At 46.7% G+C, this 24,691-nt stretch overlaps 1 protein-coding gene across 10 annotated transcripts in view; it reads right to left on the reverse strand.

Annotated features, from left to right (window-relative positions):
• The window catches only part of PTPRN2 (protein tyrosine phosphatase receptor type N2), an 811,978-nt gene that overhangs the window by 503,636 nt on the left and 283,651 nt on the right, over positions 1 to 24,691 (reverse strand). For all 10 annotated transcript variants that reach the window (XM_042927240.1, XM_042927243.1, XM_042927244.1 and 7 more), the window contains 2 exons: positions 9,925 to 10,021; positions 398 to 560 (listed from right to left, as the gene is read on the reverse strand). In XM_042927240.1, the coding sequence (XP_042783174.1) occupies positions 398 to 560; positions 9,925 to 10,021 (260 nt within the window). The remainder of the gene's footprint in view (positions 1 to 397; positions 561 to 9,924; positions 10,022 to 24,691) is intronic.

The following is a 24,691-nucleotide window of genomic DNA, read 5'->3' on the forward strand; positions in this document are numbered from 1 at the left end:
TCTGCTCCCTCACAACTGAGCGTCCACTGCTGTAAAGGCGGTAAAGGAGGAAACACCCTCTTTGCTGCCTGTAGGCGCCCTATCTGTATTTGATGGTGGCTTTCTAGAGCGCCCGAGCCCGCTCCAAGGAAGACATCCTGAAGACCTTCACCCCTAAGGGTCCTGGACTGCTGACTGGCTCCGTGTGGACGGTGGGTGGGCAGCCACTGCTGGAGTGTTGTGTGCACCTCTGAGCAGGGTCCAGGAGCATTCTCTGCACACGCCCTGACTGTCCCTGTGCCACATACTAGCCCGGGACTCAGGAGAGAAACCAGGAAATGCCAAAGACTCACACTGGAGAAAAGGGCACGTGGCAGGTGAAAGACACCCTCCCAGACCACGGAACTCCGAGGCTCACCTGGGCTGATGGCCTGTTGTGCTTTGTGCGGAGGCGCACGTCTGGGGCAACAGCCCGGGACAGGGCCTCCAGGTATGGCAGGTAGCGCTGGACAGCCCTGGCCAGACCACCGTCGTCCTCCAGACTGGACCTCCTGTCCTCATCCACACTCTGCTTCGAGGTTCTGAAACACACAAGAAAACTATGAGCCAGTCGCACATTTGTTTATGTCAATTAGCTGCCTGGCCCTCTGCTCCGCATGACAGAAATGCACGCGGGACGACCCTGGAGCCTGAGCAAGGACACGGGTCTCAGGGCCAGAGGGTGAGGCCCGCCTCCTTGACGCACATTAGCCTTGGACTTGAATCTCTCAGGCGCCCCCCCGAGCCTGGTGTCCTGACGCGTCTCCGAGCCACCGTGGGCACTTGATGAGGGGCCCCTGGAGAGGTCAACGCGGCCTCTCTGAGCACCGGGGGTGGGAGGCAAAGGCCAGCAGACGGAAAGCAGCCAGGACTTGCTGCAAAGCCGATCCTAGGAGCAGAGGGCGGGGCTATGCGGCGGGCCCGCAACACGAGAGGCTCACGTGGAAGGGGGTCTGAGGTCTGGGAAGTGGAACAGGCTGGGGAGGAAGGAACACAGGCAGAGGAGGCAAAGGCAAAACCAAGAGCCGAGAACGGGTCTGAGGCCCGAGCCCCGGCTGCCGCGAGTGCAGGCCGAGGCAGCGGAACCGAGAGCCGACCTCGTTACAGACAGGGCAGGTGGGTGTCCCACAGGCGAAGGCTGCTCTCCCCCAGCGACATACAGTAGAAAGAGCCCTGAAATCAAGCCCTCCCTGGTCTCACCGCACCCCAACGCCTCAGCAAACACCCCACACACATGACTGTTCAGATGCAGGGAGCACCTGCCGATGGCTCACTGCTCACGGCTGCAGAAGAGTGACCCAGAGGTGCCCTCCTGACTCCCGGGGCCCAAGAGCGTGCTGGGTCCCAGGGCACAGATGGCACTAGACCCGTGGTCAGCTGACTCTGAGACGGGGGCCTGATCCTGGGTTACCCCGGAGCCCCAGTGTGGCCGCAGGTCCTTAACAGAGGGCGAGGAGGTGGAAGGCGGTGGCGGAGTGATGAGGTTCAGGATGACCTCCAGGAAGGCGGGGAAGAGCGCAAAAGGGAGGAAACAATTCCAGCCCGGCCCTCTTGAAGGGGCCGCCCTGCGACACCACAGGCCTTGGCTCAGGGAGGCCCAGGCTGAGCTTGTGACCCAGGGAACTGCGAGGTGACAGGCGGTCACCGTGTAAGCCACGAGGTCGGTGGTGATCTGTCACAGCAGGAAACTGACGCAGTGCCAAACATTTCTACGCTGGCACTACGGAAGAGCCACGTACGCATCACCATCTGTGTGTGCGGTCCACGCCAGGCACACAGGTTTGCAGCAGGAATGACCGAGAGAAGCTTTCTGCCTTCTTTCCACGTGGCAGCGAGACACAAATGGGGCTTGTTCTGAAGCTAGACGCTGCTTCACGCCCGAGTGCCGGCCAGAAAGGCCGTGGCTGCGTCCAGGAGGGGAGGCCAGGACGAGGCCGGAAATGCAGGCTGACCGATCCAGCACGGATGTGAGAGGAGAGAGGGCAACCGCTGGACTCATGCTCAAAGTCATTAAGAGAACGACCAACTGCCCAGCAGACAGAGGCGTTCTGCACAGGCTGAGCATGACCAGAACCAGAGGCACAGAGGAAGCGACCGGGTAGCACCCCTACCGGCAGGAAGTCAGGGTCACGGGCCTCAACCCATCCAGGAAACTCATCTGGCCCCTCAGTGGCCTCCTGTCCGGATCAGCCCCCAGTCCTTCCATTACCCCCAGCCTCCCAGAGCCCTGGCTCTGGAGAGCTGACCTCTGTGCCCACCCATCTCACAGCCTGGATCCGCCGACCGGAACTTCCCAGCCCGCTGACGGCCTTGCTTTGAGCAAAGCAGCCGCCCCCAAAGGGCCACGACGCACCCTAAATGGGGCAGGAGACTAAGCAGCAAGCTCTCTCTTCAGAGACCCCTCTGTGTCACTGAACTCTCTGATGCCCTGATCCCTGCGAGGAGCTTGTCTGACGATGAGCTCTAACACTGGCACCGTGTGTAACGTGGAGAGGCTGAGAACTTCCCAGACCATCAAGTCCAGGTTCCCTCTCCTTAGAAGCTACCTGCCAGTTTGTTTTTCCTCCCACATCACGCTGTCTGCAGCCGGCTTCGCTGTGCCCACTGACACATCTCTGCAAACGGCAACATCACCCACCTGTGCCCCGGCCGTAGCCCACAGGGCTCACTTCTCTTCTCCCTCGTCTCTGTTCCTCACTCGCACATCACACGCTCCTTCGGGCCGACCCAGAGACCCCCCAAACCCGTCCACGTCCCCCTCATGTAAGTCACGAGCAGCCGTGCGTGATGGCCCCGGGGGGCCTCTCCCCTCCGTCACCTGGAAGCCATGGGGGCCTCTGGAAAAGTTCACCAGGTCACATCACTAACTGGTAAAAGCCCCAATCACACTCCACTTCCCTGGACATTCACTCACCTCGTAGCTCAGAAACTCCCTCCCAGCCACATCCAACCCGAGGTGTGTTCCACTCATTGCTTATTACATTACCTTCAATTCTTTGTAGCTTTTATTACTGACTGAAATGACCTTCTTTATTTCATATGTACTTTTTGTTGCTACATATCCTCTCACTAGAATGAAAGCTGCTTGAGGGAAGGGGTCGTGTTTCTCTATATTCTTCACGTTCTCTGCTCCAAAGCCCCGAATTTACGCAGAGCCTAACTCAGCAGGCACTGAAAGAGTACGTGTTGACTGAAAGAAAGAACTTGGATACAGACGGTAAATTCTGGGTCGATGCAGAGTTAGCCCAAAACGCTCACATTTCACATTACTAACCTGTTAAATGACACCTTTCCTCTGCAACCTAAAAATTATCACCGAAAGTGAATTCAAGATAACAAAAGTGATCATTGTGGTGTAGTGGGGGGGTTGGGGGGGAGAGGGAGGGCGTGATCAAATTACTTTTCTTTTGAAAGAAAAGTGTCTCATTTTAGATTATAGAAGACATCATACTCCCAGTCTGTTAGGCCTCCTTGACAACCACAAATACTGTTTGTGTAGAAAGAACCAGACACGTTTCCCATGGCAACTGTATATAACCTCAAATTGTGCTCTCTGTAGTGGATGTTCAATAAATGTGGCAGCTGATTTTTGAATAATAAGTAATTATAAGCAATTATAAGCTCTGACATTTACATAGCCACATATGTGGGTGGGTTTTTTTTGCTACTAAATGCATTTGACCTTCATGTAAGTAAATACCGGTTTTTTAAATTTGTATTTTTTTAATTATCTGCCAGAAGTACCCTTGACGTTGAACAAGAATATCCCAGACTGCTGGAAAGCGGGTAGAGCTCACACAATGTCAACATGAGGTTTAGAAAAACAGCACCCAGGAAGGGCATAGACTCATCTGCTGTTTTTTCCATTTCTTCCCATCCTTTCTGTGCTGACTTTTGTATTTGGAGAGACTTTGCTTTTAAGTAATCATTTAATTCTCACTTTTATTTGTAAGTGCACCAACTATGAGAAAGTTTTGTGGTAATTCTAGAAATAAGGCATTTTGATATGTAAACAGAATAGCCATCAGTTCTGCAAGCACAGGGTTGAGGCCGTAAGCCCCAGGGGCGCCTGGGTGGCTCAGTGGGTTGAGCGTCCGACTTAGGCTCAGGTCATGATCTCACGGTTTATGAGTTCAAGTCCCACATCAGGCTCCATGCTGACAGTGCAGACTGTCAGCATGAGAGAGGCAGAGAGAGTGGCTTGTGCTTTCTCTCTCTCATAAAATGAATAAGCTTAAAAAATTTTAAAAAAGAAAGAAACGCCATAAACCCAGGAGAAGGGGGAACAGAGCTCAAGGCCTGAGAATGCATCAACTTCCCCCATTCAGGGCCCTGTGTCTACATGTGTCTATATGTCTGTGTTTGTGTGTGTGTGTGTGCCTTTCTGGTGCATCCGTGTGTGTGTGTGCATGCCTGTGTGCATCTGTGTGTGTGTCTACCTTTGTGTGTCTGGTCTGTGTATATGTCTTGCAGGCTGGGTGAGGTTGAGTTACAGCAAATAAAATGCTCAATTTGTTAGTAGCCATTTACACTTTTAGTGACCAGGAAGCAGTGTCTTAAGTATTTTACAGAAACATGACAGTTTGTTACTTATATGTGGGTCTTCAGGGTGATTTTGACACACTTCAGGAAATGTACTGGGGTTTTAGGTGGGTGTGTGACTCATTCTAGACTTCCCACTTACAGGAATGGAGAACAGGATCCTGGCTAGGTTTTTCACATAGAAATTCTGGTTTTCAAGAATGGATCATTAATGTTGGTATGGTATTTTTACATATTTCATAAAAACTAGGACTTACAGAAAATCCTCTTGTTTGCGTTTAATTGCCTCAATTGACAAAGTTGTCCTGCTTTTATTTCTGATGCCTTTTCAAGCTACACCATAGTGAACCTCACAGGTGATAAGGACTTCATGGTACTTTGACCTCAAACCATGGCTGGCGTCTCCTCGGCCATTATTGAAGGGAGGAAATATGTTCTATGACATCGACATGTATTTTAACTGAAGTCGATTCACTTCTCTGGCAGTTTGTCTTTCTCCGTCACGAATTGCTAACCTCGTAAAAGTGCCTTTCGGTTGTCTTGTTCATCCTCCTGGAATGTCTGTTGCCAGTGGGTTTGTCTGTGATGCTGTAATATGTTACAGTGAAGAGTCTGCCGTCACTACGTGGGGCAAGCCTGGAGCAGCGAACTTGCAAATGGGCTTAGCCTGGCATTCAGCTCGAAGTCGGTCAAAACTTTGTAAGTATACATTTTCCACTTCTAAAAGATCAAACACACTTTACATTTAGGACTCCAGTATTTTCTTCTTTCTCACATGCATGCACAGACCTTCAGGCTCCAAATAATGTAAGATTTAGAATGTAAGATTTTAGAATAATGTAAAATTTAGAAAATTTGCTAAAAAAAAAAAAAAAAGCCCAGACTAGGAACGAAATCTTTACAGGGAGCAGGCAGTGAGCCTTGTTCTCACTCCTTTCGCGTGAGTCGTGGTAGCTACTGAGAAACCACCTTTTCACTCTTCACGTAGAAGCCTCGTGACCACCTGACACAATGCTCCCGGGCAGTCTTGTGTGACTCACCAGAGCTCCACACAGGCCGCGGGCCTCCTGCTCACCTCCTCTGGCTCTCAGGAGAACCAGCAAAAGGCAGGCTCAGATTCCTGCGTTCTCAGTGACCCCTCACGCTTCCCCTCCGTTCCTTACGTCCGGCATCTAATTACTGATGGACCTACTTTCTGGGTTTCACATGCAGTGCTTACTGTGGGCAGCACAGAAGCAGGGCTGGGCTTCCTGAAGGTGATTCTAAACCATCCAGGCAAGTTAATCTCTCTGAAGGTTAATTGTCTTGTATGAAGCATGCCAAGTATATCTCACTGGCCAGTTGTGGATACTGACAAATCTATCAAGTGTAGAATGCTCTAGAAATGCCCTATGGAATGAAGAAAGTGAGGAAGGGTTCTTGGTTGGTGTGGTTACCCACATAATAGTTCAAAGTGTCAGTAGATCATTCATTCTGTCTTTCCTTCACTGATTCAATACTGACCACATGTCAACCTGGTAAAAGGCACGTGCCAGGTGCTGGGGGTCCCTGGGTCAGAAGAAGCGCCTAGAGAGGCGACAGAGGGAAAGAAGGCAGAAGCGTAATAAGGTGGAAGATACCGATTTCTTCACTTATTAATAATGATAGAAACTTGCACTTTAAAAATATCTGCAAACCAAGAAGGTGATGGTCACAACACTACAGACAACAAAAGCAAACAGTTCACACTCCACAGAGGAAATGGGAGCAGGCAGGGACAGCAGGGGGCTGTCCAGGGGGCTGCAAAAGTGCCGACTGACGTTCAGGAAATCCACGTGTAAAATAGAGAAAGTCCAAAGGGTGAGATTTTAAAGGACAGCCAGATCAATTAGGCAGCGAATGAAAAAGAAAAAGCAGGAATGGCAATACTAATTTTAGAAAAATGGAATCCAAGACAAAAACCATTAAAGTCAACAAAGGCACCCTTTGGAAGTGACCATGGGTACAGCGATCACCAATAAAGATGTAATGCAGCAGCCTTTATGTGCCCAAAAGTCAGAGCCTCAGTGTTTAAGGGAAATATATTAACAACGAAAGGAAAATTTACACAAACAATTTTGTCTGAGAAATTTCAGTAAGTCAAATAGAATTAAGGACATATTATAAACTATATAGAATCATCAACTATATGTAAAAAACCTGTGCCCTGCAAATAGTGGGTATGATATCTTTATCCATTGAAAATTAATAACACGATGGTATAAAATAGGCCACAGAGAAAACCTCAAAATCTCCAGAAACTAAAAGCTGAACAGGTCACATTGTCTGACTAAAATGAAATAAACTAAGTGCTAATTTCAAGTTTAAAAACAATATAAACATGAAAAACCAGGCACTAGCTACTTCCAAAAGGTACAAAATTACAGTGACAGATAATTTAGAGCAAAAGCAAACAAGTAGACGTCAGTCACAGGATGGGACGAAAACTATGTCCCAAAGCGAATGCACAAACTTTTGTAATTTCATTACTTTTTTAAAAAATGAGTAAGTAGAAACATGAAAAAAAGTTGAACTCAAGAAGCTTTATAAAAAACAAGTCTAAGGGTTCCGGGATGCTCAGTTAAGCGTCCAGCTCTTGACTTCGGCTCAGGTCACGATCTCACGGTTTGTGAGTTCAAGCCCCACATCGGGGTCTGTGCAGACAGCATGCAGCCTGCTTGGGATTCTCTCTCTCCCTCTCTCTCTGCCCCTCCCCCACTCATGTGTGCACATGCATGCTCTCTCTCCCTCTCAAAGTAAATAAATAACCATTTTAAAGAAAGTAAGCGTAAGGACAGTAAGAAAATCCAAGAGATAAGTAATTTTAAAAATCATGTTAAAAGTGTGAAAAAAAATTATGCTAAAAATGAGAAGAGTGACCACTACCTACATGTTGAATGGATTTTTAAACTATAATCCAATTCTATGTATCACAAGTTAACAAATGTGGAAGTCCCTGTGAAAACGATGATAGCTCTCTGCAAAAATACAAATGCCTCAATTTTACACAAGAGAAACTGTGAGCATATTTTACCAATAGTCTGGGAAGACAATGAAGTGTTATGAGATATACCTACAGAGAAAGATTATTAAAAAGTACGTACACTGGTCAACAGATCATCTCAATGCTAAAGAGAGTTTGCAGAAAGTTTTGAAAAGAGGGAAAAGTACTGTCTGTACCATGGTGACCGTCTGACCGTGACCCTCGCTGCAAGGAGGCGGGAGCCAGACGATGGCAGGAATCCGTGCCTCTATTCTGCTGCTGAGACTGTCTGTCAGGCAGAGTGCCATCAGGAAACAGACTGGACCCTGAAGCAGGATGTCCGTGTAACTGAACAAGGCACTGTTTACAGGACTGAGAGGCACAACAGAGATGACCCTGGCGAACCACCAGACCAACAGGAGGGAGGAGACGCGCTGCCCAGGTCCCGCTGCCATCCTGACCCCCTCTTCTCTGCCCTCTAAGCTGGGCTGAATCCCACTGGCCAAACCCAGACCCAGCCTGAGGACACGGGCACCTACTGACACAGCCTAGGAACACCGTCCCTCAGGGGCCAGAGCCAGGAGTGAGACAGACAGGAATGTGGAGAACGTCCCATCAAGTCCTCCGAAAATAGGGCTCTGCTGGTAGAGCTGGGATGATTGGTTTACTTAGGTTCAACACTCTCAAAGACAGAGATTAAAAATCCAGCCTAGAGAGAGCTAAGGGCACTCTGTTGTCATTAGCAACTCTACTGGTGTCATCTACGGTACAGACCAAAAAGATACCTCTACAAGACGGGATACGTGAAAGGTTACTAGCCTCAAATATAAAGGCTCTACACTGAAAGAAACAAAACAGAAAAATAAAAAAATACTTTTCAAATGGGCAAGGATCATGCATAGGAAATCCACAAAGAAGAAAATTCCAATCTCTAATATGAATATTTTTAAACTTTTAATCTTATTTATTAAAAAGCAACAAAGATAAGGTGTCGCTTTTCATAATAAAGCTGGCAATTTTTGCAAATGACAATACTGACATTGGTAAGAAGGTGGTCATCCAGGTGTCTGTTCAACAGCCTCACCTCGTCTGCAAACGTAGGTCTTTGGGTGATGCTGTGCTCTGGTCTTTCTCTCACCTCAGCTGTCCAAGGAGTTACCCTTTGCTCATGGTGGAGTTCAAGGTTACCTGGCACAGTGCCCCTCATCTTAGTGAAGTTCAATCTTCACTAGGAAGGAAGGAGCAGTGGGCAGCACTGAAATGCCCAAGGGTAATTTCAAGACAAATGCAAAGAGTATGAAGTCATCTAAAACAAAAATGGAAATTCAAGATAGCTTGACTTTGGTTTTTGGTTGTTTTTTCTTACAGAGAAGTCTTACACACACTCACAGACTCTAATGGCATATTCTCTCTGACAAAGGAGGGCTTCAAGGTTGACAGCTGGGCGCAGGACATAGAAGGACACATTTCCCACCTAAAGAAACTCCTAGTCCGGCTGGAGAAGAGCTAACATGGGAACGTGTTTTCAGTGTGCACAAGTCCTTTACACGTGCTCACTCACCTAATCTCCCTGGATTCGGAAATGAACTTCTTGGTGGCTTAGCTCCTTCACTTATTAGAGGAACATGAGCTAAAGGCAGATGCCCACGTTTCTGTGTAACTGAGATTTTCCTAACTGAGGTTTCAAATAGTCTCTTTCTTTGGGAAGAAAAAAGGACTTTCCCAACTTCCCTAAGCCTTTGGGAAAGGGCCTTTTCACTTTTTATACACTTGAAGAATATATAGTTCAATGGCTGAGGGACGAGACAATCCCAGCTGGCTCACTGTGGCCTGTCTGCTTTGGACTAAGTCTCCAACTTCTTGTGTCCCACTTTCCTTCCCTGCAAGGGTGCGTGGGAGACTAGGAGCCCTCACGGTGCGCCGCGAGGAGGCGATGACATGTTGCGGAGTGAAACACTCAGCGCAGCACTGCTAGGCTCTGGCAGCGGGAAAACTTCCAGGATTTAATTTTGCTTTTTGTACTAAAGAGAACATAAATTCTTACTGGGAAATGAGAAATCTTGACTTCTCTGCTTCCAACCAAGGCTCTGAAGATGCAGGGCTTTCCAAGGGTCTTGGGAAAGGGACAGGGCCCTTGGGAGGTCTGTCGACGAGGACAGCCCCTGGCTAGAGGGTTACGCCAATGCATCTGGCTCCACGGGGCTAGGACACAGAGGAAAGGAAAGCACCCATCCGCTCCGTATTGGACTTCTCCAACTCTCTGGTCCCTCTACACCCAAAAGACAATAGGTTCAAACAAAAACAAGCTTGATGGATGCTGGCCGTGGCCAGAGAGCAAGGAGACATAAACCGCATCTACTTACCTGGCTGTGCTGGAGGCGTCCAGATGTTGCGGGGAGGGAAGGTTCAAGAGTTCCTGGGCCATCACGTGCTGGGTGTAGTCATCCTGCCATGTGAAGCCTGGGGACAGATGCAAAAGCTGCATTATCAACGTGGAAGGTGAGCAAAGCTCTTGTTTCAGTCACAGGAGAAACTGCTGCTGTTTCCAAGTTTTCCCGCAATGCCAAGGCGCTCACTGCGGTTTACTAATAAGGTCTTTTCCTTCTAGAAATCCCCGCCTTCTGAGACATCTAGACCAGAAACATGATGGGTGCTTTGCCAGATGAAAAACACTAGGCGCAGTGGTGGTGTGGCTGGACAGCAAGGCGCCCTTGAACCAGGAGCACATTTCACGGATTTGTCCCCAGCAAAAGATGCAGACTTTCTCATGGAAAGGTCCTGGTCGTAGCAAAGACATTCTCGACCCAAATGTGCACACGTTTACCCACCACTCATCCGCCCTCCTGCTCCTCACCGCCACGTCTCGGGCTCCTTGGAGCTCCAGCCTGCCTAAGAGCCACACGTTTGTAATGAAATAAGGGTACTGTTACTCTGAAGGCAATTATCATGGGGCCTAATGTGCTGTATCTGGGAGCCAATTACATTATATTTATACTCAAATGTTATGACAAAGAGCTTTATAACAAGAGCGAAGTAGTTATGAAGGCAAAATGCATGTGATTATGCATTAATTACATGCACTGCAGATCTCATGATAATTATGCTCAGAATTACCAAATAACTCCCAAGAATAATTATTATGCAATTTGTACATTTTAGATCTTATGGTAACACTTTAGCACTTAGAACTACCCCATGCAATTATCCATAATTATCTAATCACTAAATATCATGTAATTACAGAGATATATTTTTATGCCCTGTTCAAAAACACATTACCAAAATCTTCAAATCAGGACCGCTCTGTGCCTGTTTATGTGTGTGTGTGAGTGTGGTACAGGGAGGTCCAGAACTTGCTGAGAACCACATGTTCTGGGGAATAAAAAGGGCTCAGCAGATATAAGCTGCCTTCATGAACACACTTGAATTCTTTTTTCAAATGCAAATCTAACATTTTTTTTCATTTACAAATGGCAAGATTCAAACAGTTGGAACACTTCTGAATCTCAAAAGGCTCTATGGCATTACCCAAAGGGGAAGCTGATGGGAAAACTCACCAAACAGGCCAGCCTCTAATGGCAGCTTGTTCTAAGCAGCCCTGTTTGAATATAGCATTTAGAGAATGGGTCGCTGCAGGGAGACGGAGCCCCATAGTCACCGTTACCCTTACTTCAGGATGAAATGTACTTAATAATAAGCAAGCATCTTCCACTTGCCAAAAGCAACTAAAAAAACCACCCATATGAAGTGTATGCTTATGTGGCTATTAACCGTTGCTTCATTCCTGGGAGGATTCTCAAATGAAAGCACACTTGTAATATTAGCATAGTATCTAGCACTGTGAATTGAGAAAGTAAGCATAGTTTAACCATGCCATTCCCAAAAGGGTGGTCTTAATACCTATCCGGAAACAAACAAATAAAGAGCACAAAAGGAACTTCCCATAAAAATTTTTCACTTGTAAAATTTAAAATAACGAAACTTCGAATGTATTTTTTAATCTAAAGAGCACAAGTGCTCGCCTCGGCAGCACACATACTAAACAGCACAAGAGCCTGAGCCAGTTCAATTCTGGGGTCTGTAAGGAGGGCTCAATCACAACAGTCGGCCAACTGATAAAGGTGATCCATACAGGTAATCTCAGGGAGACCCGGAACCCCTAGACTGACTTCTAAGCTTTCCTGGGAGCAGGCAGAAACTGGACACTTGGAAACAAAACCAAAGCAATGCATACATTAGGGCATTAGACATTCTCTCTGAACTCCTCTCAAGGCTACTGAGAAGGCAAAACCCTAGGAAGAGCTGACTGCTTCCAGGGAGACGGAGAAGACACATTCTTCCTACCCCTCCCACTAGGCACAACTAAAACCCTGCAGATTATATGCACAGGAGGCTACGAGGGGTGGGCGGAAGACAGACTTCTGCAGTCCTAGGGAATCTGAGGAACCACACCTGTGGGGCTCCCTGGGCTGTCCTTTGGCCTTATGCACCTCACACTGGAGCTGAGTCAGCCAGCAACTCGGGAGCACCAAGTGTAGGTGAAGCCCTGACTGAGGTCACCTCTCCCCAGCCAGAGGCCCAGGAAGGGGGCTACTTGGCACATTTTAGACAACAGCAGCTCCACTCTCATCAAACACTGCCAAAAACAGCACAGCACAGCCTGTACCCATGCCAACAAAGGCCAAGAGACAGCCTGGGTGTCCTCCCTTAGGAAGCTGGAACAAGGCCAATGACCCCCCCACCCCCAACTCTGCCGGGTTGGCAAAGCAGCCACGTAGGGAGCAGGTGGTACCCCCACCCCATGTCAGTGGAGACCACATAGGGAGCTCAAACTCCCACCCACCCACCCCGCCCAGCACATGGACTAGACCCCTCAGCACAGATGTCAGCAGAAGCCTAGTGGTAAACCGGGACTCCCACCCCCATGTTAGTAACAGGGACCCCTCACTCACCTTGGCAGAGCAGTGTCAGAAAAAGCTGTTAAAATGCAAGGCTTAGGGGTGCTTGAGTGACTCATTCAGTTAAGCGTCTGGCTCTTGATTTCACCTCAGGTCATGATCTCACACTTCATGAGTTTGAGCCCTGCATCAGGCTCCTCACAGGCAGGGCAGAGCCTGTTTGGGATTCTCTCTCTGTCCCTCCCCTGCTTGTGTTCTCTCTCTCTCTCTCTCTCTCTCAAAATAAATAAATAGAATCTTAAAAAAACAACAACACAAAGCTTAAGTGAGATCCTCAGTCTCATAATATAGTACGAAAGTGTTCAGGTTTCAACAGAAAATCACTACTCATACCAAAAACCAGGAAGATCTCATCTATAGACCCTAACGCTGAGGCTTGAAGTGTTAGCTTTACCTACCAAAGATTGTAAAGCGGTCATAATAAAAATGCTTCAATGAACAATTATGAACATACTTGAAAGGAATGAAAAACTAGAAGCCTTAGCAAAGACATAGAAAGTCTCAGCAAATAAATAAATATAAAAAGAGCCAAAAAGAGCCAAATGGAAATACTATAACTGAAAAATACACAAACCAAAATAAACAGCTCAGGGGATGCACTGAATAGAAGGATGAGGGATAGAGGAGAGAGTCAGTAAGCTAGATAGGAGAACAACAGAAATCATCCAATTCCAACAACAGGGAGAAAACAGTCTAAAAAAAAAAAAAAAAAAGGACAGAGCCTCAGGGAGTGTGGGGCTATAACAAAAGATCTAACATTCATACTATCAGAGTTCCAGAAGGGGAAAAAAAGAAGGTGGGGCTGAAAGGGCATGCAAAAACTTGATGTCTGAAAATTTCTCCAGTTTGGCAAGAGATATAAACCTAAAGATTCACAAAGCTGAGCACCCTAAACAGGGTAAGCCCAAATCTCCTCCAAGACACATGGTTAAAATTCTGAAAACTAAATTCAAAGACAAAATCTTAACAGCAGCCAGGGGAAAATGACACTTTACCTATGAGGGAAACACAATCCGAGCAAAAAGGATTTCCCATCAGAAACCACAGAGGCCACAAGGAAATTGCACAACATTCTCCAAGTGCCGGAAGAAAAAAACCATCAGCCCCAAATCCCAAAAATCTACCAATCCAGAGACCCATCAAAAATATCCTTCAGGAGGGGTGGGTTCCTGGTGGGCTCTGTCAGTTAAGTGTCCGACTCTGGATTTTAGCTCGGGTCATGATCTCATGGTTCGTGGAATCAAGCCCTGTGTCAGGCTCTGACAGTGCAGAGCCTGCTTGGGATTTTCTGTCTCCCTCTCTCTCTGCCCCTCCCCTGCACTCTCTCTCTCACACACACACACACACACACACACACTCTCTCTCTCTCTCAAAGATAAATAAACATTAAATATATATATATATATATATATATATATATATATATATATATCCATCCATCCATCCTTCAGGAATGACAGGGAAAATTAAGACATTCTCAAAAAAGGGAAAAAGAGAGCATTTTTTATAGCAGACTTGCCCTAAAACAACTGCTAAATGAATGTATTTAAATACAAAGGCAAAAACAGAAGAAGGAACCTTGGAACATCAGGAAGGAGAAAAGAATGTGAAAAGTGAAAGTGACTAGTTTTCCTTCTCTGGAATTTTATATATTATGTTTGACAGTTGAGACAGACATGATAACACTGTCTGTTGTGCTTCTAAATGTATGTAGAGGAAATATTTAAGATAATTATAATAAACGAGGGGAAGAGCCATAAAGGGAGGTAAGGTTTCTACACCCTATTCTTAACTGGTAAAACAATGACAGTATATTGTGATTATTTATAATAATATGATATCTATAATAATATGATATCTAGACCAACCACTAAAAAGGCTATCAAGAGATACACTCAAAAAGACTACAGAAATAAATATGGATCTCTAAAAAATATTATCATAACCCTAAAGGAATGAAGAAGAAAAAAAAACAGAGAAAAATAGACCAAACAGAAAACAAATAGTAAAATGGAAGATTTAGGCCTTAACATACCAATAATTACATTAAATATAAATGGGCTAAATATACCAATGAAAAGACAGACACTGACTAAGTGGATTAAAGAAGCATGATCCAACTATATGTTTTTTATAAGAAACTCACTTTAAATATAATGTTACAGACAGGCTGAAAGTAAAAGGATGGAAAAAGATGTACCATGCAAGCATCAATCAAAGGAAGTAGCAGTGGCTACAGTAATAGCAAATAAACTACTCATCAAAACAAACAAAAATGCCAGGGACAGAGAGACATTATATAAAGATATAAATCCACCAAGAAGACATAGGAACCCTAAATATGTATGCTCAAACAACCTAGCTAGAAATATGTGAAGCGAAACTTCACATGGAGTTTTTGGATGGAACAGAAAGGAGAAATAGACAAACCCACAATTATAGTTGGAGACTTCAACACTACTTTTTTAGCAACTGAACAAATAAAGAGAAAATCAGCAAAGCTTGAGAAGTAGTCAACAGTGCCATGGATTAACAGTTCTAATCAGCGTTTATAGAACACTCAATCTTGGGGCGCCTGGGTGGCGCAGTCGGTTAAGCGTCCGACTTCAGCCAGGTCATGATCTCGCGGTCCGTGAGTTCGAGCCCCGCGTCAGGCTCTGGGCTGATGGCTCGGAGCCTGGAGCCTGTTTCCGATTCTGTGTTTCCCTCTCTCTCTGCCCCTCCCCCGTTCATGCTCTGTCTCTCTCTGTCCCAAAAATAAATAAAAAACGTTGAAAAAAAAAAATTTAAAAAAAAAAAAAAAAAAAAAAAAAGAACACTCAATCCAACAAAAGCAGAACACACACTCATTTCAAGTGCCCACAAAACATGACATGGACTGAGACCATTTATATCCTGAACCATAAAACAAATCTCAGCAAAATTAAAAGATTCAAAATCACTTGGACTGCATTCTTTAATCAGTATAGTGTTGAACTAGAAATCAACTAACATATATCTAGCAAGAAAATCTCTAAACACTTAGAAATTAAACAATAAACTTCTAAATAATCCATGGGTCAAAGAAAATCCAAGGGAAAAATATACTGAGAACTGAATGAAAATGAAAACGTGGCACCAAAATTTTGCAGGACACAGTTAAAGGTGTGCTAGGAGTGAAATTTTTAGCACTAAATGTTTGCATTTCAAAAAGTCTCAACTCAATTATCTAAATGTACACATCAAGAAGCTAGGAAAAGGAGAGCAAAATAAACTCAAGGAAAGTAGACAGAAGGAAACAATAAAGAGCAGAAATCAATAGATTAAAATCAGAAAAAAAGGAAAACAGAGAAAGTCAGTGAAAAGTTCCCTGAAAAGATCAGTAAAATTGACAAATTTCTAGCAAGACTAACAAAGAAAGCAGTCACAAATTACCAGTACTAGGAATGAGACAGATGATATCAATACAGACCCTGTAGACCCCATATGGGAACAAACATGTCTACACACTTAAACATGGAAACTGAGGTGAACTGGACCAATTCCTCAAAAAACACAAACCACCACATCTTATCCAATATAAAATAAATAATTTTATAGCCCTATAACTCTTAAGGAAATTGAACTCATAATTAAAAACCTCCCCAAAAAGAAATGTGCAGCCTCAGATGATTTCACTGGAGAATTCTACCAAACATTTGAGGAAGAATTAACGTGAATTCTACACAATCCTTTCCAGAATACAGAAGAAGAAGAAATAGTTCCAATTTAATTTTATGTAGCTAATACTAACCTGATACAAAGAGGAGACAAAGACCAAAAAGAGAGAGAACGCTATAGAACAATATCTCTCATGAATATGGACATAACAATTCTTAAGAAAAATATTAGTATATTGGGAACCTGAGTGGCTTAGCCAATTGGTTAAACATCCAATTCTTGATTTCAACTCAGGTCATGATCTCACAATTTGTGAGTTCGAGCCTCATGTCATGCTCTGTACTGACAGCACAGGGCCTGCTTGGGATACTCTTTCCCTCTCTCTCTGTCCCTCCCCTGCTTCTGAGCATGCATTCGTGTGTGCTCTCTCTCTCAAAATAATGAAATAAATTCAAGAAAAAAATAGCATATAAAATCCAGCAATGTATGAAAATAATTATACAGCTTGGGGTTTATTCCAGATATGCAAAGCTGGTTCAAAATTCCAAAATAAATCAATGTAAGCTAACATATTAACAAGCTTAAGAAGAAAAAATTACATTATATCAATGTAGAAAATGTGTTTGAAAAATTCAAAACCTATTCATGATGAAACTCTCAGAAGAATAGGAACTGAGGGGAAATTCGTCAACTTGATAATAAACATCTACAAAAGCCCTACAGCTAACATCATATTTAATGGTGAAAAACTAGAAGCTTTCCACTTATGATAAGGAAAAAGGCAAGTGTATGTTTCCTCTTAACCACTCTTAACCACATAGCTGAAAGTTCTATCCATGCAATAGGGCAAGATAAGAAAAGAAAAGGCAAGCAGATCAGAAAGGAAAAAATAAAACTATCTCTTTCCAGGTGACATGATTTTCTACATGGAAAATCTCAATGAATCTACAATAACTCCTAGAACTAATAAGTTATTTTTCTATGAACTATGACACATATAAACACATAGACACTGAAATTGAAACACTATAGTCACTCAAAAAATTAAGTACTTAGGTGTAAATCTAACAAATACACGCAGGACTTGTGTGCTAAAAACTACACAATGTGGATGAAAGAAATCAAAGATCTAAATGAAGGACAGACATGCCACGTTCATGAGTCGGAAGCGTCAACACAACAATGATGAAAATTCTCAAATTGGGATACAGGTTCAACACGATTCCTGTCAAAATCCCAGCAAGATTCTTTGCAGATACAGACGAGCAGTTTATATGGAACAGCAACGGAGTCACAGTAGCTGGAACGACTTTGGAAAAGGAGAGTAAAACAGGAGGAATCACGCTACCTAATTCCAAGTCTTATACAGGTACAGTCATCAAGACTATATAGTATTGGCAGAGGCAAATAGATCAATAGAACAAAATAGAACACCCAGAAATAGACCCACACAAGTATGCCCAAGATTTCCGACAAAGGTGCAAAAGCAACTTAATGTTTGACAAAGTGCCTTTTACCAAACGGTGCCAGAGCTGTGGAACACACAGAAGCAAAAGCGGAAACCTCAACATCAGTCTCACGGTTTACACAGAAAAAAACCAAAATAGATAATGGATATAAATATAAAATATGAAACAAGAAGCATTTTAGGGAACAAAAAACAACCGAAAATCTTTGGGACCCAGGGCTAGGAAAAGCATTAACGTCCGCATGAAAGACCAGGACAGGCCACACGGCCAAGAAGTGACGCGCACCTGGAATGTGGAACTCTCACAAGTAAACATTAAAAACGTCCAATTAGAAAAAGTGTCAAAGATATGAAGAGCCATTTCCTCAAAGAGGATGCGCAGATGGCAAGTAAGCTCACGAAAAGTGTTCCAACATTGTTAGCGCTCAGGGAAATGCCAGTTACCCCACGGTGAGCGGCCTCGTCACACCTACCATGAAGGCTACAAACTAACTGACGATATCCAATTCTGGCAAGGATATGGAGAAACTGGGCCACTATTTCATTGGCAGTGCAACTGTAAAACGACGCAGCCATTCTGGAAAATGGTTTGCCAGTTTCTTAAAAACTAAACATACACTTTTCATACAAACCGGCAACTGACCGCTGGCCATTCATCCCACAGAAACGTTCACACGGAAACTTGTGTACAAAACTTGTGTACAGATGTCATTCAGTGAGTGAGTGTCCAAACTAACTATGGTCCATGCGTACTGTGGAGTAGTCCTCAGCCACGATCCGGATGGATCTCCAGAACACTGTGCCGAGTGAAAAAAGCCAATCCAAGAAGGTTACCCATTGCGTGATTTCACTTACATGCCACATCACCTACTCTTGCGCTCTTATCAGGCATGTAACGCCTGAGAGTGGACATGACCCCCGACCTCTTACCGCACGCAGTCTAGTACTGACACAGATGGGTACATAATTAGCGAAAATCAGATCTGAGTGTGGTAATTACATAATAGAGTCATAAGCAAGCAGCTATATGAATAGAGAAATGAAGAGATTCGTTTGGGGTGCAGAACTGGGGAAAGCTTCAAAGAGAAAAATGGTACCTGGACCAAGGCACGAAGGATAAATGGATTCTCACAGATGGCACGAGGTCGGGGGAGAACCCCAGAATAGTGGGAGAGGGTGAGGAAGAGGTGAGGCTTGCCAAGTCTGTGGCCCCGGGGACAGCGCATGAAACAGTGGGAAGGCTGTGAGGCCATCGAGGGGTAGAGGAGGCATCAGCGGACAGTGTGCAGTCACAGGAGGCCTTGGATCCCACCAAAGAAGGGCTGGCGTTTTCCACTTAAATACCCAAGGGTGTTACCAATACGATAAAAATAACAATATGAACATAATACAAATTGTAAAAACAATAGTATCTATCTACTGAGGCTTAACCACAAGCCAGGCCCTGTACTCTTTCCTGCTTTAATCCTCATGATTTGTGAATAACTACCTTTAATAGGCAGTAAAGAGAAGGGAAGGAGGTGTAAACACAGCCCATCTCAGAGACACGGGGGCTGCAACTCAGAGACTGGTAGTGGGGATGGTTCGAGTTTTCAGAAGCGACACTGGCCAGTGCTAATAGTCAGCTATGTGAGGCAGTAAAGGATGAGGGTCAAGGTTGGCAGCAGGCATACTGGCCGCCTCAATGGACACAGGGAATTCCAAAGGAGGAAGAGTAGGAGACGTGCCAGCCTCCGGGCAAGCCCGTGCTTGTTCTTCGACAGGATGAACTCACACTGACCCACTTCGTCTTTCGTATGCTGGTATATTTGTTTTAAAATGTCCAGGGTGCCCACTCCACTGTAATACACTGTGCAAGAGCAAGATCAGAGCAGGTGTAGTCACACGCCCTGAAAACCACCAACCCAGCCCCGAACAGGAGGATGTCACTGACCTTTCTGATGTAAAACTTTCCATTTACAGATACTTATTTTACACAATCTGTAAATCTGACCGCTAATGAAATACGTACGAACCTAGTTACCACTGTGGAAGGGGGGTTGCTAGAGTATGTCCATCTGCCACTGTTTAGTTTTAAGATGGTAGAGAGAATACAAATAGAATGCAAATTCATCTAGGTACCCTTTAGCAGCAGAGAAATCCCACCAATGTCACTGGTCAGTGCTAGAATATAAACTTTATTAAAAAAGAAAAACGGGGGGCGCCTGGGTGGCTCGGTCGGTTGAGCGTTCGACTTCGGCTCAGGTCATGATCTCGCGGTCCGTGAGCTCGAGCCCCACGTCGGGCTCTGTGCTGACGGCTCAGAGCCTGGAGCCTGTTTCGGATTCTGTGTCTCCCTCTCTCTCTCTGACCCTCCCCCGTTCATGCTCTGTCTCTCTCTGTCTCAAAAATAAACATTAAAAAAATTAAAAAAAAAAAAGAAAAGAAAAACGGAACCAGAGCATAGGGTATTTAAACGTGATTTCCATGTGATGAGCATGTGCACGTGTGTGCAAGTGTGATTCAACGCTTCCTACGTGCCGCGTTCTCCTGCCGGAGAGACGGCTGCTTCCTCACATCTGTGACTCCCAGGGGCTGAGGATGCGTGTGGCAGCTGCCTGACCCTGCATCACCTCCATATTTGGGCCACTTCGCTTCCTGGGCAAACACAGCACTTTATACATGCTTGGAATTTGCTGAATATTTGATGAAATAAATTGATAAAGCAGGAGGCAGGGACATGTTAGGCATTCAGCTTTCTGATCTGTGAAGATACGAGTGCAAAGAAAGATACAGTTCCTGCTCCCATTATGGGATGTACATTCTAACGGAGGAACACACATTAATACAAACACACAATTAAACAAGAAAATGTTGGTCTGTGGGAAGTGCTGTGGTGAAAAACGATGGGCAGCAATGCACAGGTGAGCGCGGTGGACAGGACTCACCAGGAAGAGAGGGCAAGAAAGGCTGGAAGTGTGTAGGGGGAGGGAGAACCGGGCAAGGGGAAGCTTCAAGGCAGAAGCAAGCCAGGCCAAGTGCTCCGGAAGGGTGGAGCCCAGCCATTCCGTGGTGGGGCCCGTGGTGACACCCTGGGACCCAGGGGAGGGAGGCCAGCACAGGTGGGCAGAGGTGATGGGCATCGCTGAGAGACGCCAGCTGCCCCCAGGGGGTGGGTTGTGGGAAGCTGGACCATACAGTCAGGAGGCCAGGGGTGGCTGCTGAGGACGGAGATGTGGGGGAAGCCAAGAGCCTGGACAACCTCTAAATCTGGGCCTGAGCCACAGAGGGTCTGCTGGCTGGTTCCCCGGGCCAGGAGCTGAGAGACAGGAGAGGAGCCTCAAGTGTCCCTTTATCACTTCCTGTAAAGCAGAGCAGAGGGGTTTTGTGTTATACGTGTGGCAGCATGTGGGCTCCGTAGAAGTCTGCAGGCCCTGGAGCTCACGCGTCTCGGCTGCCCATTCGGCCCCTAGTCCTGTCCTTCTTGATCTGACTGCACTCACAGCTTCTGTGCCACCAGGAAGGCCTGTTTGCTAGAACCTCTTTTATTTTAGAATTCAGGTCTTCTTCAGCATCCCCGAGACTTCTTTCCTCCATGTTCATAAATGGGAACTTCCTTATGATTCTACTGCTAGCTGCCCCGTGAGGGCGAGGTGGGAGCCGTTCACATAGGCCAGGGAGGCTCCTAGTGACAGACGTGGGCTCGGCTGGCCCGGCAGGTCCAGCAAGAGGGACTCCAGTGCAGGGCTTGAGGAACGAAGGCCCCCTGAAGAGGGGACAAGATCAGGGACCCAGTGAACAGGCTGCAAGACAAAGACAGGGGCAGGGTGTGACACCAGGAGAGCACCTGTCAACAGGTCTCTCCTGGAGAAGAAGCTTCAGGGGGTGCACGTGGGATTAGAGACCCTGGCAGGGCTTCGGGGACAGGATGCCAGGCAGGGCTGGCACCCGAGGCCTCGGTCTGCCTGGGCGTGCTCCAGCCGTGTGTGATGGGTCACAGTGGGTGCTGACGCAGGGCCACGGGGCCCACAAAGTTAGGAAGTGATGGTCCTCCCACACCACCTCCCAACAGCAGGATGGTGCAGAAGCTTCTTGATGGCACGGCACGTTGACCAGTCCCCCTGGGCCTGCCAAGTCCCTGTGCAGACAACAGTGAGCGAGCACGCCGTACAGGAGAGCATGAGACGCTCCGCTCTGACCAGGACTCTTGGGAGCTGGGGGATTCTGTGGCTCCTTCCGGTCTAGGGCTTGATGCCATACTTGGTGCCGGAAACCACTGCCCCTCGCAGAGCCCCAGCCCCCCACACCCTGTGTTGCAAATCGTTTACGCCTCCCTTGGCTGCCCGAGCGCTCCAGGGTGATGCGTGATCGGTCCCTTCCCCATTTTCACAACTGCCAGGTCAACCCCAGGATGCGGCGGTCTTTCAGAGGCCGCTCCACGGTCCCCCACTGCCCCACACATTCTCATCTCGGACTTCCATTCCAGAGCTCAAGGACACATCAAATGGTGTCCGCGTCATTTCACGCACTTCTCACAACTGCCGTCGTAGTGCCTGGCCAGCCACATAAAATAAGATTCCTGCTATGGCGCGGCCACTGCATTTCCCACCTCCGGATGCAGGCAGAGATGAGGTGCCAGTAAATTCCCAGAGACATGAAACGGGCCTCACTTCTCCCTCAGCCCTGACTGGTCCTAGGGAGACGCAGCCAGTGACCGCAGACGCCGAGCAGGTGGGTGGTGGGCACTCGTGCCGTGTGGCCACAGTGGGAAAGCTCGGGACCCGGTGACGCCACAGTCACCTGCAGCTCCCAAGGGGAGAGGGTAGCCATCCCTACTCGTTCAGAGCAAGAGAGAAAACCACCGACCGAAAACGCAAGGCACCCAACAAGCGCCAGGCACCACGTGCACATCCGGCAGAATGAACAGTGTCGTCGTGTCTGGAGATGGCCATCTTGCTCTCTGGCGGGTGTGCGGGAGGCTGGCACAGGGGACTGAATTTCCTGTCCACAGGCCACAGTAAAATGCTGGGGACCATTAAAAAGAAGGGGAAAGTCACAAGCACATAAAACCAGGTATGAAGAGAGACACAAAGAGGGGGAAAGGAATGGTATTCAATATTATTAAATAGAGATTCAAAATATAGGCAGATGACCACCATATCAGAAAGGCTGGCGTGAGTTAGAGCAAACATTTTGTCTCCTTCAAACTCCACACTTACCGGATCCTCACTCTGTCCAATACTGATTCAGCAGGGAGGCACATTTCTCTAACAGCAAAGAAGAAAAAGCCCATTAAATAACTGACATGGGCGGAGGGGGGGTGGGGAGGGTGCCCGGGGGTCTCAGTCGGTTGAGGGTCCGACTTCTGCTCAGGTCATGATCTCACAGCTCATGAGTTGGAGCCCCACATGGAGCTCTGTGCTGACGGCTCAGAGCCTGGAACCTGCTTTGGATTCTGTGTCTCCCTCTCTCTCTGTCCCTCCCCTGCTCTCTCTCTCTTTCTCTCTCTCTGTCTCTCTCTAAAATAAATAAACATTAAAAATTTTTTTAAAAAGTAACTGGCATAAAATTCTTACTCTCCAACTGCTCGTGAACAGGGGAGCAAAGGACAAACTGAGGTGGGGAGTCCTGCAGAGGCCTTGGTGCAGACGCCAGGCATTGCACTGGGATCCCCTTATAAACCAGGACACAAAGGGCACAGTCTCAGAGCAAGATCTCCTCATTGCCCTGAGACCCCCAAGGGACCCTCGGCCTCCATGCTGAGGACGTGCAAGCCTTCCGACCTGTGACCTTTCAGTTGTAGGTCGATTCTCCCCCACCCACCCCAGTTTTAGCAAGATTTCCTTTCGTAACAGATTTGTTGACAAACTTTACCTTTTAATTAAAGTCTTTCACTTCCCCTGAGACAGACTTCAAAGTACAAATCACCCCACACACACTCAGCCATAATGCTCTCATGTCCTGAAATTTCTACTCCCTCTGGCTTTGGCCCACCAGGAAGTGGGGAGACGTCTGCCACCATTTACATCCTACCTGAATCCCGTTCCTGACTGTAAATTAACCTTCTACAGTCCATGGCTCTCCTGGTGAGATGTCCCCCTGATGAGGTCCTCCTCTAATGCTGCCTAAGAAAATATCTGGGGACATTTTTTAAAGTCAAGGGAACGATACATATGGCCTCAGTGTTCCTAAACATGCACATTGACCTGACAGATGAGAGGCCCATGGAGCTCTAGCAATGCTGAACCCTCAACTTTCTCAGTCTGGCTTTTTTCATGTCTTTATTTTTGAGAGGCAGAGAGACAGAGTGTGAGCAGGGGAAGGGCTAAGAGACAGGGAGACACAGAGGGCTCAAACCATGAACCGTAAGATCATGACCCGAGCCAAAGTTAGATGCTTAACAAACCGAGCCACCCCGCTGTCCCTAAAACCCTCCTCTTTGAGTAATGTCTCAGCCCAGTTTTGACCGGAGTAGTCTCACGGTATCCATGTTTTCACTAAGAGAACTGCCTTTGTTGCCAAACCTGTTTGCTTGCTTTTGCTGCTGTTTGTTTTCAAAACTTAATCGAATCTGATTTGGCCCAAATTGCATCCTAATGGCTCCTGATCAGCCCAGAGGATCCCCCAGCTTGTGGCCACCCAGACAGGTGAGGGGCAGGGCTGCTCATAGAGCCTCTGCCAAGACCCCCTCCCTGCCTGTCCTGTCCTCTCTCCATCCAATTTCATGCACATCTTTCCCAACTGCTGTCTCGAGCTGCAGCCTCCATCCACTTGTGCACAGAGCCCCCACCTCGGGGCTTGGGGTCTTCCCAGTTGGAGGGGACACAGACTCAGACACAGGTGGAATGGAGATTTGCAAGAGGAGTCTCGTCTACAGGTTTAGTTCAGTGACCAGGAGCGAGGAAGACAAACGTGCTGGCCCAGGAGGCTGGTGCCGGAATGTTCTGGCTACGAAGCATGGACCGCTCCAATCCAACCCCAGTCCTGATTAGAACAGAGCATGTCAGCAAAGCGCTGAGGGTTTAGGTCAGATTCAAAGTAGCAGGGATGGTCTTCTCCTTCTCAAAACTAACGTAAGAAGAGCAA

The sequence above is a fragment of the Panthera leo genome, chromosome A2 (assembly GCF_018350215.1).
Source record: "Panthera leo isolate Ple1 chromosome A2, P.leo_Ple1_pat1.1, whole genome shotgun sequence".
Lineage (NCBI taxonomy): Eukaryota > Metazoa > Chordata > Mammalia > Carnivora > Felidae > Panthera > Panthera leo.